This window comes from Cherax quadricarinatus, chromosome 68 (assembly GCF_038502225.1).
Source record: "Cherax quadricarinatus isolate ZL_2023a chromosome 68, ASM3850222v1, whole genome shotgun sequence".
Taxonomy (NCBI): domain Eukaryota; kingdom Metazoa; phylum Arthropoda; class Malacostraca; order Decapoda; family Parastacidae; genus Cherax; species Cherax quadricarinatus.
The window spans coordinates 376,736-395,450 of record NC_091359.1 but is presented as its reverse complement, the minus strand read 5'-3'; the positions used below and the strand labels follow the sequence as shown (position 1 = coordinate 395,450).

Genomic DNA, 18,715 nt, shown 5'->3' with positions numbered 1-18,715 from the left:
TGGTCGAGTGTCAGCCAAAGTGACACGAGACACTCGACCATGTGGTCACTGGGTTACAGCATTGTATAAGTCAGCTACAAAGGCAGTGGAAGAGGGTTTATAGTGAGCACGTAGGTGGCACCACCACCTGTACGCACACACATACACACACGCAGCGACTAACGAAAAGGTGGGGCCAGGAGCTAAAACTCGACCCCTGCAACTACAAATAGATGAATACAAATAGGTAGGTGAGTACACACATACACACACACACACACACACACACACACACACACACACACACACACACACACACACACACACACACACACACACACACACACACACACACACACACAGGGATGCTAGGAAGTATTTCTTCAGTCACAGAGTAGTCAGGAAGTGGAATAGTTTGGGAAGCGATGTAGTGGAGGCAGGATCTATACATAGCTTTAAGAAGAGGTATGATCAAGCTCATGGAGCAGGGAGAGGGAGGACCCAGTAGCGGTCAGGAGCTGTGAATCGACCCCTGCAACCACAATTGAGTACAACCAGATGAATACACACACACACACACACACACACACACACACACACACACACACACACACACACACACACACACACACACACACACACACACACACACACACACACACACACACACACACACACACACACACACACACACACACACACACACACACACACACACACACACACACACACATGTAGTCCCAGTTTTCAAAAAAGGAGACAGACAGGCAGAAGTAAACTACAGATCGGTGTTACTGACATGTATAGTACGCCAAGTCATGGAGAAGCTATTCAGGAGAAGACTGGTGGAGCACCTAGAAAAAAATGAGAGTATGCACAATAACCAGCACGGTTTCAAGGAGGAAAAATCCTGTATCACAAATCTACTGGAGTTTTACGACAAGGTGATAGAAGACAAAAAGAAGGGTAGGTAGATTGCATTTTCTTGGACTGTAAGAAGGCTTTCGACACGGTTTCACAAAAGAGATTAGTGCAAAAGCTAGAGGAGCAGGCGGGATTAACAGGAAAGGCATTGCAATGGATCAGGGAATACCTGACAGGGAGGAAACGAGTGATGGTATATGAGGAGGTGTCAGGGTGGGCGCCAGTGACGAGCGGGGTTCCACAAGGGTCATTCCTAGGGCTGGTGCTGTTTGATAACCATTTCGCTAGCGACTATGATATTGCATAATTTATCATCTTCAGGCCCACTATAAAAATTAATTACTGGGATATTGTTAGTGTCTTTCTGAGTGAAAACCGAGAGAAAATAATTATTAAGAATAGAGCACATTTCATTCTCCTTGTCAGTAAGATGCCCATAGTTATTTTTAAGGGACCTATCTTATCTCTAACTTTTGTTCTATTAACCTGGAAAAAAATTTAATTTCGTACTCCCGTTTAGCTTTTCTTATCCCCTTTTTAACGTCCCTCATAATGTCAATATACTGATTCATAAGATGACCCTCACCTCTTTTGATTCGCCTATAAATTCCTTTTTTCTGTCCTTAAAGATATTTGAGCCTATTATTCATCCATTTGGGGTCATTTCTATTCGATCTAATTTCCTTATATGGGATAAATGTCCTTTGGGCAGCATGTATTGTGTTAAGAAAGCTGTCATGCTGATAGTTCTCTTCGTTATCCCAGTCCACAGATGATAAGTGTTCTCTAAGCCCATTGTAATCTGCTAAGCGAAAATCTGGGACCGTCACTGAATTACCCCTACTGTCATACTTCCATTCAGTGCTAAAGGTAATTGATTTGTGCCGAGTTCCTCTGCAATTTCTAAATTATTAACAAGGGTTTCTTGTTTGCCAGAACCAAGTCAAGCAGGTTATTTCCCCTTGTAGGCTCTGTCACAAACTGCCTCAAAAAACACTTCTGAACTACTTCTAAGAAGTCGTTAGATTCTAAATTCCCAGTCAAGAAATTCCAATCAATATAACTAAAGTTAAAGTCTCCTAGAATTACTACATTATCGTGCCTTGTGGCCTTAACAATTTCCTACCATAGTAGTCTCCCTTGGTCCCTAAGTTTGGGGGACGGTATATCACTCCTAAAATCATTTTGTCATGCCCCTCTGAAAATTCTATCCAAACAGACTCTGTATGTGTTACTTCAGACTTAATACCCGTTTTTATGCAACAGTTCAAGCGATCTCGGCCATACAATGCCACCCCACCCCCCTTCCCGATACTTCTATCTACTTAGAACAATTTAAAACCCTGAATGTGAGATTCTGCAGGCATGTCCCGACTTTTTGAATTAAACCACGTCTCAGTTATGGCAAATACATCAATGTTACCTGCACTAGCAACTAATCTCAACTCGTCCATTTTATTCCTAGCACTACGGCTATTAGCATAATATACATTGACAGACCCTCCTTTCTCTTTACCCTTCCTGCTCATTTCTGTTTTTCTACTAAACCTATTACTGTCCTTGTCACCTAGTGCCACTGGCTTTCCAATATCTACCTCGTTCTGCTTATTACTAGTTACCCTAGAACTCATAATATTACTATACTGGGACTTCACTGTTTTCCCGCCAAAACCCATACCACTAACTATTCCTAGTTTGAAGCCCTAACAGCTCCCTCCACTGCAGTTGCCAGTGCCCCCACCCTAGACCTAGATAAGTGAACCCATCCCTGGCATACATGTCATTTCTGCCATAGAAGAGGTCCCAGTTGTCAATGAATGTTACCGCATTTTCCTTACAGTATTTGTCCAGCCAGCATTTGACACCAATTGCCCTGGACAACCATTCATTTCCAACTCCTCTCCTTGGCAAAATACCACAAATGACAGGGTTCCCACCCTTCTTCCTAATTGTTTCTATTGCTGGCCTATACCTGCTAATCAGGTCCTCACTCCTACATCTGCCAACATCGTTTCCTCCTGCACTGAGGCAGATAATAAGATTGCTCCCATTACCTTTCATGATGTCGTCCAGACGGCTAACAATATCTCCCATCCCAGCCCCAGGAAAACATACCCTCTGCCTCCTCTTCCTGTCCCTAAGACAAAACGCCCTATCCATAAACTTAACCTGACTGTCTCCAACTAAAACAATGTTCTTACCTTCACTTGTGGAATTCGTCGTGATGTTCTCGATGGTCTTCGTTGGGGTTTCTGGGAATGTTTCACTCACGTCTGCCAATACTTCTTTGGTGCTCCTTGTGACGTTCCCAGTAGACAACCCACATTCGTCAGGTAGCATCGAAAATGGGCTGGAAGTTTCCACAGTAGTCTTCTGGTTCTTCATTGCTTCTGCTTCTCCATCAGTCTTCTTGATCCTCAGCTTGGTTCCATGTTGTGCAGCCACTGACCAGGTTCCTCTCTTAACGTGAGGACTCACAACAGGAGTACTACGAATCCTCTTGTTCTCCTCAGTTAGTCGCCGTATCTCCAGCTTAGCAGCCCTAAGCTCCTCTTTTAGCTGCTGGTAGAGATGCTCAAGAGAGGGCATCCTGGTTCAGATTCACAGAGAGCACACGAACAAGTCTTCACAGAGCTAAGTATACGTCACCACTGAGCTAAGTACACGTTTGCAGACATTGTGTAGCTAATGCTGAGAATTCAAGCAGACAATGATCAGGTAGGACTACAAAGGGACGTGGACAGGCTGCAAACCTGGTCCAACAATTGGCTCCTGGAGTTTAACTCCACCAAGTGCAAAGTCGTGAAGATTGAGGAAGGTCAAAGAATCCCGCAGACGGAGTACATCGGAGTTCACGCTAGGGGCCAAAGGCTGCAAACCTCACTGAAGGAAAAAGATCTTGGGGTGAGTATTATACTAAGCACATCTTTTGAGGCATACATCAGCCAAATAACTGCTGCAGCATATAGGCGCCTGGCAAAACTAAGAACAGCATTTGGACACCGTATTGTCCGTATACGTCATGTCTACATTGGATTATGCAGCAGAAGTAAGGGAACCCACGCCTGGTCAATCACGTTAAGAAATTAGAGAAAGTGCAAAGGTTTGTAGCAAGACTAGTCCCAGAGCTAAGGGGTATGCCCTATGAGGAGAGGTTGAGGGAAATCAACCTGATGACACTAGAGGACAGGAGGAATAGGGTTGGTATGATAACATATAGATTACTGAGAGGAATTGAAAAGGTGGATAGCGACAGAATGTTTCAAAGATGGGACACAGCAACAAGGGGTCACCACTGGAAGTTGAAAACTCAGATGAGCCACAGAGATTTTAGAAAATACTTCTTCATTCATAGAGTTGTCAAGAAGTGGAACTATCTGGAGAGTGATGTAGTAGAAGCAGGATCCATACATAACTTTAAGAGGTATGATAAATCTCTTGGAGCAGGGAGTGAGTGGACTTAGTAACTACCAGCGAGGAGTTGAAGCCAGGAGCTATAATTCAACCCCTGTAACCACAGTTAGGTGAGTACACACACTCTCAAGGTGAGTACACACACTCTCAATCTCACTCTCACTCGTCACTCACCTTCCCCTACCTCTATAGGAAATTTGAGAGTATTGTACATCAGTAAGTCTGATATTGTAGTACACCACTAAGTCTGATATTGTAGTACACCACTAAGTCTGATATTGTAGTACACCACTAAGTCTGATATTGTAGTACACCACTAAGTCTGATATTGTAGTACACCACTAAGTCTGATATTGTAGTACACCACTAAGTCTGATATTGTAGTACACCACTAAGTCTGATATTGTAGTACACCACTAAGTCTGATATTGTAGTACACCACTAAGTCTGATATTGTAGTACACCACTAAGTCTGATATTGTAGTACACCACTAAGTCTGATATTGTAGTACACCACTAAGTCTGATATTGTAGTACACCACTAAGTCTGATATTGTAGTACAACACTAAGTCTGATATTGTAGTACACCACTAAGTCTGATATTGTAGTACACCACTAAGTCTGATATTATAGTATCTGGAGTTTACCTGGAGAGAGTTCCGGGGGTCAACGCCCCCGCGGCCCGGTCTGTGACCAGGCCTCCTGGTGGATCAGAGCCTGATCAACCAGGCTGTTACTGCTGGCTGCACGCAAACCAACGTACGAGCCACAGCCCGGCTGGTCAGGAACCGACTTTAGGTGCTTGTCCAGTGCCAGCTTGAAGACTGCCAGGGGTCTGTTGGTAATCCCCCTTATGTATGCTGGGAGGCAGTTGAACAGTCTCAGGCCCCTGACACTTATTGTATGGTCTCTTAACGTGCTAGTGACACCCCTGCTTTTCATTGGGTGGCCTGGTGGCTAAAGCTCCCGCTTCACACGCGGAGGGCCCGAGTTCGATTCCCGGTGGGTGGAAAAATTTCGACACGTTTCCTTACACCTGTTGTCCTGTTCACCTAGCAGCAAATAGGTACCTGGGTGTTAGTCGACTGGTGTGGGTCGCATCCTGGGGGACAAGATTAAGGACCCCAATGGAAATAAGTTAGACAGTCCTCGATGACGCACTTTCTTGGGTTATTCTGGGTGGCTAACCCTCCGGGGTTAAAAATCCGAACGAAATCTTATCTTACCTTATCTGTCTGCCAAGTCTTTTGCTTTCGTAGTTTACCTGGAGTTTACCTGGAGAGAGTTTCGGGGGTCAATGCCCCCGCGGCCCGGTCTGTGACCAGGCCTCCTGGTGGATCAGCACCTGATCAACCAGGCTGTTGCTGCTGGCTGCACGCAAACCAACGTACGAGCCACAGCCCGGCTGATCAGGAACTGACTTTAGGTGCTTGTCCAGTGCCAGCTTGAAGACTGCCAGGGGTCTGTTGGTAATCCCCCTTATGTGTGCTGGGAGGCAGTTGAACAGTCTCGGGCCCCTGACACTTATTGTATGGTCTCTTAACGTGCTAGTGACACCCCTGCTTTTCATTGGGGGGATGGTGCATCGTCTGCCAAGTCTTTTGCTTTCGTAGTGAGTGATTTTCGTGTGCAAGTTCGGTACTAGTCCCTCTAGGATTTTCCAGGTGTATATAATCATGTATCTCTCCCTCCTGCGTTCCAGGGAATACAGGTTTAGAAACCTCAAGCGCTCCCAGTAATTGAGGTGTTTTATCTCCGTTATGCGCGCCGTGAAAGTTCTCTGTACATTTTCTAGGTCGGCAATTTCACCTGCCTTGAAAGGTGCTGTTAGAGTGCAGCAATATTCCAGCCTAGATAGAACAAGTGACCTGAAGAGTGTCATCATGGGCTTGAGTGATTTTCGTGTGCAAGTTCGGTACTAGTTCCTCTAGGATTTTCCAGGTGTATATAATCATGTATCTCTCCCGCCTGCGTTCCAGGGAATACAGGTTTAGGAACCTCAAACGCTCCCAGTAATTGAGGTGTTTTATCTCTGTTATGCGCGCCGTGAAGGTTCTCTGTACATTTTCTAGGTCAGCAATTTCACCTGCCTTGAAAGGTGCTGTTAGTGTGCAGCAATATTCCAGCCTAGATAGAACAAGTGACCTGAAGAGTGTCATCATGGGCTTGGCCTCCCTAGTTTTGAAGGTTCTCATTATCCATCCTGTCATTTTTCTAGCAGATGCAATTGATACAATGTTATGGTCCTTGAAGGTGAGATCCTCCGACATGATCACTCCCAGGTCTTTGACGTTGGTGTTTCGCTCTATTTTGTGGCCAGAATTTGTTTTGTATTCTGATGAAGATTTAATTTTCTCGTGTTTACCATATCTGAGTAATTGAAATTTCTCATCGTTGAACTTCATATTGTTTTCTGCAGCCCACTGAAAGATTTGGTTGATGTCCGCCTGGAGCCTTGCAGTGTCTGCAATGGAAGACACTGTCATGCAGATTCGGGTGTCATCTGCAAAGGAAGACACGGTGCTGTGGCTGACATCCTTGTCTATGTCAGATATGAGGATGAGGAACAAGGTGGGAGCGAGTACTGTGCCTTGTGGAACAGAGCTTTTCACCGTAGCTGCCTCGGACTTTACTCTGTTGACTACTACTCTCTGTGTTCTGTTAGTGAGGAAATTATAGATCCATCGACCGACTTTTCTGTTATTCCTTTAGCACGCATTTTGTGCGCTATTACGCCATGGTCACACTTGTCGAAGGCTTTTGCGAAGTCTGTGTATATTACATCTGCATTCTTTTTGTCTTCTAGTGCATCTAGGACCTTGTCGTAGTGATCCAATAGTTGAGACACCACTAAGTCTGATATTATAGTACACCACTAAGCCTGATATTGTAGTACACCACTAAGTCTGATATTATAGTACACCACCAAGTCTGATATTTAAGTAAAAGGACACAAGTGCAGCTAATGTGACAGTTTTATTGTGGCAACGTTTCGCTCTCCAGGAACTTTGTCAAGCCGTTACGAACAGTACATGGACACAGAGGGTATATATAGGCTCAGAGTGAGGTGCAATACTAGTGGTGATAAATTAGACACATGTGCAACTCTGGGTATCTTTATTAAGGAAATGTTTCGCCACACAGTGGCTTCATCAGTCCATACACAGGAGAAGCTTGAAGAATAGGAGGAGAATGAGGTAATAAGAACATAAGAACATAAGAACGAAGGAACACTGCAGCAGGCCTACTGGCCCATGCGAGGCAGATCCAAGTCTCCTACAGGCTTAAGCCAATGCACCCAACCTAGTCAGGTCAGGTCACATTGACTTAAGGGAGGAACACGGCAACCGTCCTGGTAGCACAAGCTAATCAGGTCCAACTCACACCCACCCACACCCACTCATGTATTTATCCAACCTATTTTTAAAGCTACACAACGTTCTGGCCTCTATGTACTTGGGAGTTTGTTCCACTCATCCACAACTGTATTACCAAACCAGTACTTTCCTATATCCTTCCTGAATCTGAATTTTTCTAACTTAAAACCATTGCTGCGAGTCCTGTCTAGGCTAGATATTTTCAGCACACTATTTACATCCCCTTTATTTATTCCTGTCTTCCATTTATACACCTCAATCATATCCCCCCTAATTCTACGTCTTTCTAGAGAGTGAAGATTCAGGGCCCTTAGTCTATCCTCATAGGGAAGGTTTCTGATACATGGGATCAACTTTGTCATCCTCCTTTGTACATTTTCCAGGGCATTTATATCCATTCTGTAATACGGTGACCAAAACTTTGCAGCATAATCTAAATGAGGCCTAACCAAGGATGTATAGAGTTGAAGAACAACCTGAGGACTCCTATTATTTATGCTTCTTGATATAAAGCCAAGGATTCTATTAGCTTTATTGCGAACACTTATGCACTGTTGTCTTGGTTTCAGATTACTGCTAACCAGAACTCCTAAATCTTTTTCGCAATCCGTAATATTAAGATCTACATTATTTAGTTTATATGTGGCATGGTTATTGTCCTGTCCAACATTTAGAACTTTGCATTTGTCTATATTAAACTGCATCTGCCACCTCTCCGACCACTGTATCAGTCTACTCAAATCTTCCTGGAGTGCTCTAATGTCCTCGTCAGAATGAATTCGACGGCCTATTTTGGTGTCATCGGCAAACTTGCTGATGTCGCTCTTTATGCCCTCATCTATGTCGTTTATGTATATTGTGAACAGCAGGGGGCCCAACACTGACCCCTGTGGAACACCGCTCGTGACGCTTCCCCACTCTGATTTCTCCCCATTTATGCAAACTCTCTGCTGCCTATTAGTCAACCATGCCTCTATCCAGGAAAAAATTTCTCCTCCTATTCCATGTGCCTTAATTTTCCTCAATAGTCTCTGATGTGGGACCCTGTCAAAAGCCTTACTGAAGTCCATGTACACAATATCATATTCATTACCATGATCTACCTCCTGAAATACCTTAGTGAAAAAAGTTAACAAATTCGTAAGGCAGGAACGCCCCTTTGTAAAACCATGCTGAGATTTGTTCATTAATTTATGCTTTTTAAGGTGGCTACGAACTGCCTCGGCAATTATTGATTCCATAAATTTTCCCACTATGGAGGTTAGGCTTATTGGTCTATAGTTTGAAGCTAAGGACCTGTCACCTGCTTTGAAAATAGGTATCACATTTGCCATTTTCCACTTATCTGGCACCATGCCAGTTTGTAGTGATATGTTGAAAAGATTAGCCAAAGGTTTGCTAAGCTCCTCTTTACATTCCTTTAGAACCCTTGCATACAGTTCATCAGGGCCTGGGGATTTGTTAGGTTTTAATTTATCTATTTGCCTAAGGACCATGTCACTTGTGACCCTAATCGTGCACAGTTTATTATCGTCATGTTCCACATAATTTATTATTTCTGGAATATCGCTGGTATCCTCCTGTGTAAAAACTGAGAGGAAGTATGTGTTAAAACTTCTACACATTTCCTTATCACTGTCAGTGAGCTGACCCGAGGAACTTTTGAGTGGGCCTATCTTGTCCCTGATCTTACTTCTGTATACCTGAAAGAATCCTTTTGGGTTAGTCTTCGAATCTCTTGCAACTTTAACCTCATAATCTCTTTTTGCTTTTCTAATTCCTTTTTTTTATTTCTCTCTTTAACTGAATATATCGATTTCTTAATTGCCCCTCTCCTCTTTTGATTTGCCTATATATGCCTCTCTTTTGACCAATTAGATATTTTAATCTATTGTTCATCCATTTAGGATCATTTTTGTTTGATCTGATTTCCCTATTTGGAACATAATTTGACTGAGCAGCTAGAACTATGCCCTGGAAAGCGTCATATCGGCATCCATCACCACCTATCTGACCCTTAGTCAGGTCATTCCAGTTCAGCCCACCTAAGTAATTTTTCAGTCCTATGAAATCAGCCAAGCGGAAGTCAGGGACAGAGACTTGATTGCCATTATTAGGGGAATTCCATGATATATTAAAACTGAGTGATTTGTGATCACTTTCCCCAAGCTCATCATTAACCTCAAGATTATTAATTAGTGTTTCCCTACTGGCAAGGACCAAGTCAAGGAGGTTATTTCCCCTAGTTGGCTCTGTCACAAACTGTTTTAAAAAACAATCCTGGATTGTATCAAGAAAGTCACCTGACTCTAAATTCCCTGTCAAATTGCTCCAGTCAATCTGTCTATAGTTGAAATCTCCCATTAGCACAACATTTTCGTTTGTAGATGCCTTACGAATTTCGTCCCATAGAAGTTTACTGCACTCCCTATCAAGATTTGGGGCCCTGTAAATCACACCCAAAATTAGTTTTTCTCGGCCCTCGAGAAGCTGTAACCAAACAGATTCAGTGGCTGACGCTTCTAATTTTATATCTTGTCTAACACAACAATTTATATTGTCTCTGACACACATCGCTACTCCACCACCTTTCCTGTTGACCCTGTCAGTGTGGAATAATTTATAGCCTTGTATGTGACATTCAGAGGGCATCTCTCTATCTTTCAGATTGAGCCAGGTTTCTGTTATAGCAATAATATCTATGTTTCCTGCACTTGCAATTAATCTTAGCTCATCTATCTTATTTCTTACACTCCAGCTATTAGTATAGTAAACCTTAAGGGAGCTAGTCCCTTGCTGCCCTCTGCTGTCCCCCTTTGTTTGCTGACCTGATCTTTTGTTTTTATTTATAACTTCATGCCGAATGCCTTTTATACATTTACTGTTTCGAACCCTAGTGTTGCAACCTGCTTGTTTCCAACACACACCCATACCTCTATCTTCTATCAGTTTAAAATCATAGGCATTTCACCAATGGCCTTCTCAATCGAGTCTGCAAGTGCTACCACCCCAGCCCCAGAGAGATGTACCCCATCCCTTGCATACATATCATGTTTGCCATAAAAGTTGTTCCAGTTGTCAATGAATGGGATTGCAAGTTCCTTGCAGTATCTGTCTAACCAGCAATTTACACCAATTGCCCTAGACAACCATTCATTTCCTACTCCCCTTCTAGGCAAGATGCTACATATGATTGGGATCCCTCCCTTAGACTTAATGAAATCTATAGCTGACCTGTACTTATCTAGCAGCTCTTCTCTCCTACCCTTCCAAATATCATTTCCACCAGCACTGAGACAGATAATGGGCTTGTTCCCATTACCTGACATGATATTATCCAGCCTGTTGACTATGTCCCCAACACCAGCTCCAGGGAAGCACACACTATCCCTCATCTTATTCCTATTACAAAAAGCACGGTCAATATATCTTACCTGAGAGTCACCAACCACAAGAATGTGCTTACCTCCATTAGCAGTGGCAGTAGTACCCTTACCTTCACTGGCCACTGAGGTACATTCATCCTGAAGAACAGAGAAGCGATTTCCTACCTTCAGATCTTCACTCTTAACTTTCCTTACTCTGATGCGCCTCCCATTACTGTGAACCACTCGCCACTTGTAGCAGGTGCTGGGCTGCACCTCACTGCTGGTAGCCGTTGCTACCTCCCCACCTACAGCCTCCTCACAGCGAGTCGATGTGGTCAGTCCATCAATCTTGAGTAGAATACGGCATATGAGCAGAGAAGGAGCTTATAAACCGTAGGTAGGAGAGGTGCAGCAGTCATAGGTGGTGTCACATTTGCCCAATGTGGAGGTAGGTCGTGCCCAAGGGTTAGGCAAGCGAAGAATTCCCAAGTATTAAGATCCAAAGAAGTTACAGTGTGTGGCGAAACGTTTCCTTAATAAAGATACCCAAGAGTTGCACATGTGTCTAATTTATCAACGTGTCGGTTCTGTGAACCATTCATCTACAATACTAGTGGTAGTAGTAGTAATACAATATGATAGAACAATAACTTGCACATGAGTAAAAGGATATAAAAGTTGTTACTTGGGTAACATAAAAATAGGTTAGACAAATATTTTTATAGGAGGCTGGATAGAGGCAGCCTGTTTCAGTGTTCATTCTCTGTAATGTGCTTGTGTAGTATTAACAGGAGAGACTATGTGATGGCAGGGTTTACTGTTTTCAGGAAGATTCTTGCTAAAACTTCAGAGATGATGAAGCTGCCTTTGTTTTGTTTAATTGTATTAGAAACAGCGATTAGTGGTGATTCAAGGCACTTGCGTCTGCAGAAATTAGTTTCTTTGATCATTAATTGGGCATCCGTGAGTTTCATGAGATGATTGGTGGAATTTCGGTGTTGTAAGAGATAAGATAAGATAAGATAAGATTTCGTTCGGATTTTTAACCCCGGAGGGTTAGCCACCCAGGATAACCCAAGAAAGTCAGTGCGTCATCGAGGACTGTCTAACTTATTTCCATTGGGGTCCTTAATCTTGTCCCCCAGGATGCGACCCACACCAGTCGACTAACACCCAGGTACCTATTTGCTGCTAGGTGAACAGGACAACAGCTGTAAGGAAACCTGTCGAAATGTTTCCACCCGCCGGGAATCGAACCCGGGCCCTCCGTGTGTGAAGCGGGAGCTTTAGCCACCAGGCCACCGGGTCACCGCAGGCGTTGTTCAAGTTGTGGTTCCTACATGCATAAATGTTACTACTATTACTACAACAACTTTTATCACTGCTAGTACTACTATTACTACCACTCTGAGCCTATATATACCCTCTGTGTCCATGTACTGTTTGTAACGGCTTGACAAAGCTCCTGGAGAATGACCCGGTGGCCTGGTGGCTAAAGCTCCCGCTTCACACACGGAGGGCCCGGGTTCGATTCCCGGCGGGTGGAAACATTTCGACACGTTTCCTTACATCTGTTGTCCTGTTCACCTAGCAGCAAATAGGTACCTGGGTGTTAGTCGACTGGTGTGGGTCGCATCCTGGGGGACAAGATTAAGGACCCCAATGGAAATAAGTTAGACAGTCCTCGATGACGCACTGACTTTCTTGGGTTATCCTGGGTGGCTAACCCTCCGGGGTTAAAAATCCGAACGAAATCTTATCTTATCTTATGAGGGCTCACAGGTAAGAACCCACTAGGGGCGAGGGGCAAGTGGGGACAGGAAGAAGAATAGATGGGGGAGAGGAAAATTTTAAGATAAGAGAAAAAGTGTCGGACTAGACCCAACTGCTAATCAAAGGAAGCATAAATGTAACACCTGGAGAGCGAAACGTTGCCACAATAAAAATGTCACATTAGTTGCACTTGTGTCCTTTTACTTTACATAATGTTGTTAGGTAAGACACATATGCAACAGTTAGGTATCTTTATTATGAAACGTTTCGCCTACACAGTAGGCTTCTTCAGTCAAGTACAGAAAAGTTGATAGAAGCAGAAGATACTTGAAGACGATGTAATCAGTCCATCGCCCTTAAAGTTTTGAGGTGGTCAGTCCCTCAGTCTGGAGAAGAGCATTGTTCCATAGTATGAAACAATATGGAGAAGAAGTGACAGGATGGAGCTTTTTATAGCGCCAAGAGGTGAGACGTAGGCCACTAGGAGAGGTAAGAACTCAGATGTTGAGAGGTCAGTTCCCTCTCAAATCCAGCCCCTCTCACTAGTGGAAGTTGTCGAAGTTGATTGCAGGTCTGTACCAAGATACCCTTGTGTTGCAGTGTCTGACAGATTGAACATTAAAATGGTATAAAATACCGACAGGTTGTTAGGTAAGACACATATGCAACAGTTAGGTATCTTTATTATGAAACGTTTCGCCTACACAATAGGCTTCTTCAGTCAAGTACAGAAAAGTTGATAGAAGCAGAAGATACTTGAAGACGATGTAATCAGTCCATCACCCTTAAAGTTTTGAGGTGGTCAGTCCCTCAGTCTGGAGAAGAGCATTGTTCCATAGTTTCATACTATGGAACAATGCTCTTCTCCAGACTGAGGGACTGACCACCTCAAAACTTTAAGGGTGAGGGACTGATTACATCGTCTTCAAGTATCTTCTGCTTCTATCAACTTTTCTGTACTTGACTGAAGAAGCCTACTGTGTAGGCGAAACGTTTCATAATAAAGATACCTAACTGTTGCATATGTGTCTTACCTAACAACCTGTCGGTATTTTATACCATTTTAATGTTCACTTTACATAATGTCGGTAATTCTACCAACATTATTACAAGTCTGATATTGTAGTACACCACTAAGTCTGATATTTGTAGACAGTAATTTGCCGAAATGCTCAGCATAACAAGGGTGCTTTATATATAGGCCTGTATACCATATACATGTACTTGTAGTAAATAAAGATACGTAGATACGTATATTATTATACAGTAAGTCTACCCACTTGTTCCACATATTTCCCACTAGAGAGAGTTACTGGCTGGCCTAGTTTCTAAAGTTGCCACCAGGTGTCAGATACCGAAGTAGACTACGCTGCCTTCCACTTGTCCCTGCCTACACCCGACCTTCCACTTGTCCCTGCCTACACCCGACCTTCCACTTGTCCCTGCCTACACCCGACCTTCCACTTGTCCCTGCCTACACCCGACCTTCCACTTGTCCCTGCCTACACCCGACCTTCCACTTGTCCCTGCCTACACCCGACCTTCCACTTGTCCCTGCCTACACCCGACCTTCCACTTGTCCCTGCCTACACCCGACCTTCCACTTGTCCCTGCCTACACCCGACCTTCCACTTGTCCCTGCCTACACCCGACCTTCCACTTGTCCCTGCCTACACCCGACCTTCCACTTGTCCCTGCCTACACCCGACCTTCCACTTGTCCCTGCCTACACCCGACCTTCCACTTGTCCCTGCCTACACCCGACCTTCCACTTGTCCGTGCCTACACCCGACCTTCCACTTGTCCCTGCCTACACCCGACCTTCCACTTGTCCCTGCCTACACCCGACCTTCCACTTGTTCCTGCCTACACCCGACCTTCCACTTGTTCCTGCCTACACCCGACCTTCCACTTGTTCCTACCTACACCCGACCTTCCACTTGTTCCTACCTACACTCGACCTTCAGTCAACACCTCCCCCCCGGACTGGCTCTGGCGACTCTGTTTCGCCTTTGTACTCTTTCGAATAAATGGAGCTAGTTTTTAGCCGTTTGTCTTCAACCGTTTGTCTTCAACTTCCAAGCTACCCGGCTAGTTACTAGACCAGGCCTCGTGGTGGATCAGGGCCTGATCAATCAAGCTGTTGCTGTTGGCTGCACATAGTCCAACGTACGAACCACAACCCGGCTGGTCAGGTACTGACTTTAGGTGCCTGTCAAGCACCCTCCTGAAGACAGCCAGGGATCTATTGGTAAACCCCCTTATGTGTGCTGGGAGGCAGGTGAACAGTCTTGGGTCCCTGACACTAGTTGCGTTGTCTCTTAGCGTACTCGTGGCTCCCCCAATTTTCATTGGGGGGGGGGATGTTGCATCTTCTGCCGAGTCTTTTGCTTTCGTAGGGAGTGATTTTCGTGTGCAGATTTAGGACTGGTCCCTCTAGGATTTTCCAAATACAGTCGACCCTCAACTAACGGCGGCATTAAGTAACGGCAATTTCGTCTTACGGCGCATTTTGCCGTAGAAAAAATGCCTTAACCAACGGCGAAAAACTTAACCAACGATGTTTGTCCACCACTCCAAGAGTCAGTGGGGGATTCTCTTTCCAAGCAATAGACAGTCCTGAATCTCCCCTGCTGCTGGCACATCACTCATCAACAACTCCACAATAAAGGTAAGTGGCATTTAATTATTGTTTATTTTGCATGTCCCATTCCTTTCCATATAAGGAAATGTATATTTCATGTAAATTTTTTTTTCAGACTTGGGGGTGTCAGGCACGGATTAATTCTATTTCCATTATTTCTTATGGGGAAAATTAACTCGACCAACGGTAATTTCGACCAACAGCAAGCCCTCTGGAACGGATTAATGCCGTTTGTTGAGGGTCCACTGTATATATTATCATGTTCTTTCTCTCCTGCATTCCAGGGAGTACAAATCAAGAGACTTCAACCATTCCCAGCAATGTAAGTGCTTTATCTTACTTATATGTGCCTTGAAGTTCTCCGTATGTTCTCAAGGTTTGCAATTTTGCCTGCCTTGAAAGGGGCTGTTAATGTACAGTAATATTCCAGCCTAGAGAGAACAAGCATTTGAAGAGTCATCATAAACTTGGCATCTCTAGTTTTGAGGGTTCTCATTATCCATCCTATCATTTTCCTAGCAGATGTGGTAGATACATTGTTGTGATCTTTGACAATGAGATTCTCTGACTTATCACTCCCAGGTCCTTCACATTAGTTTTTTGCTCTGTTGTGTGGTTGGAATTTGCTTTATACTCTAATAGCAGAGTAACCGAAATGTCTTCATTGAACTTCATATTGTTTTCTGCAGCCATTTAAAGATTTGGTTGCTGTCCACTTGGAGACTTGCAGTATCTTCGCTGGATGACACTGTCATGCAAGTTCGGGTGTCATCTACTAAGGAGGACACGGTGCTGTGGCTTACATCTCTTGTCTGTATCAGATTTGAGGATGGGGAACAGGATAGGAGTGAGCACTGTTGTCTGTGTTAGATATGAGGAACAGGATGGGAGTGAGTTCTGTACCTTGTGGAACTGAACGTTTCACTATAACCGCTCTGACTTTATTTATTATTACTCTTTGTGTTCTGTTTGTTAGGAAGTTGTAGATCCATCTACCCATTTTTCCCATTATTCATTTATCGCGTATTTTGTAATAATATAATATCTTTATTTCTACAAGTGCATGTACAGGTTCAAGGCTTTTGCGAAGTCTGTATATACATATATACAACATCTGCATTTTGTTTTTCCTCCATGGTATCAAAGACCATGTCATAGTGGTCCAATAGTTGGGATAGGCAGGAGCGACCTGCTCTAAATCCATGCTGCCCTGGGTTGTGCAGTTAGTTTAACCCTTAAACTGTCCAAACGTAGATCTACGCTTGCACCCGTAGTGCTCCGAACGTAGATCTATGTTATTTTACATTGTTCTTATGGAGAAAATTAAGGTTGGAGCACTACGCGCACAAACGTAGATCTACGTTTGGGTTTATATGTTTATTATACATCCCATGCCCATCCTGTGGGCAGTAGTCAAAAGATTACAGAGGTACATAGGGTTGTGCAACTAATGGATATCTAAATGGGTGGCAGTCTTGCTTCTTAGAACCTTTTCAAAGATTTTTATGATGTGGGACGTTAGTACTATCAGTCTGTAATTCTTTGCAATTGCTTTACTGCTACTTGCGGAGTGGGGCAATGTCTGTTGTTTAAAGTGACTGAGATGAACCCTGTGTCCATGCTCCTCTCCATAGAAAACCTACGGCACGTAAAAGAGGCTTATTGCAGTTCTTTATGAACACAGAGTTCCACGAGTCTGTGCCGGGGGCAGTAAGTCTGATGATATTGTGGTACAGTGAATATGATGATGTTGTAGTACAGTAAGTCTGATGATATTGTAGTACAATAGTAAGTCTGATGATATTGTAGTACAATAGTAAGTCTGATGATATTGTAGTACAATAGTAAGTCTGATGATATTGTAGTACAATAGTAAGTCTGATGATATTGTAGTACAATAGTAAGTCTGATGATATTGTAGTACAATAGTAAGTCTGATGATATTGTAGTACAATAGTAAGTCTGATGATATTGTAGTACAATAGTAAGTCTGATGATATTGTAGTACAATAGTAAGTCTGATGATATTGTAGTACAATAGTAAGTCTGATGATATTGTAGTACAATAGTAAGTCTGATGATATTGTAGTACAATAGTAAGTCTGATGATATTGCAGTACAATAGTAAGTCTGATGATATTGTAGTACAATAGTAAGTCTGATGATATTGCAGTACAATAGTAAGTCTGATGATATTGTAGTACAATAGTAAGTCTGATGATATTGTAGTACAATAGTAAGTCTGATGATATTGTAGTACAATAGTAAGTCTGATGATATTGTAGTACAATAGTAAGTCTGATGATATTGTAGTACAATAGTAAGTCTGATGATATTGTAGTACAATAGTAAGTCTGATGATATTGTAGTACAATAGTAAGTCTGATGATATTGTAGTACAATAGTAAGTCTGATGATATTGTAGTACAATAGTAAGTCTGATGATATTGTAGTACAATAGTAAGTCTGATGATATTGTAGTACAATAGTAAGTCTGATGATATTGCAGTACAATAGTAAGTCTGATGATATTGTAGTACAATAGTAAGTCTGATGATATTGCAGTACAATAGTAAGTCTGATGATATTGTAGTACAATAGTAAGTCTGATGATATTGCAGTACAATAGTAAGTCTGATGATATTGTAGTACAATAGTAAGTCTGATGATATTGCAGTACAATAGTAAGTCTGATGATATTGTAGTACAATAGTAAGTACGATGATATTGTAGTACAATAGTAAGTCTAATGACATTGTAGTACAGTAAATCCGATTATATTGTGTACCAGTAAGTCTGATGATATTGTAGTAAGTATATGTAGCATGTGAGTAACAATTTATAACTTTGAGAATACCTTCATCACACACCATATAACAACAATATTATAACTTTCAGAATACCTGCATCACGCTCCATGTATGAGGCAGGTGAACCCTAAGTACAACCAGTGTTCTGAGATCTACCATGAGAAAACTGCAGGACTCAACCACATCAATGATGCCAAGACCAATCTCAGTGATGATGACAAGAACAAGAATGTCATCACCCTTTGTTGGTTAGTTCACTTTCACAACTTACCAGTTTTATTTAGGTTCCATTAATTATTTAAAATTTGTTACAATTACAGTAGAATTTAATCTGGGCTGACTTGGTAATATCATTGAGAAAGATCTGGCCCCTTTGTACTTAATGTACTATCACTGCCTCTATAATTGTCACTGCCACTATCATC

General features: G+C 42.9%; 1 protein-coding gene across 2 annotated transcripts in view; it reads left to right on the top strand.

Moving 5' to 3' along the window:
- LOC128697923 (uncharacterized) overlaps positions 1-18,715 on the top strand; it is a 651,973-nt gene that overhangs the window by 595,671 nt on the left and 37,587 nt on the right. Inside the window, exons 1-2 of one of the 2 annotated variants that reach the window (XM_070099542.1) lie at positions 14,259-15,507; positions 18,379-18,538. In XM_070099542.1, coding sequence (XP_069955643.1) covers positions 18,402-18,538 — 137 coding nt within the window. In that variant the 5' untranslated portion in view covers positions 14,259-15,507; positions 18,379-18,401. Of the gene's footprint in view, positions 1-14,258; positions 15,508-18,378; positions 18,539-18,715 lie in introns of those variants that run through there. The other variant, XM_070099541.1, reaches the window with a different exon arrangement.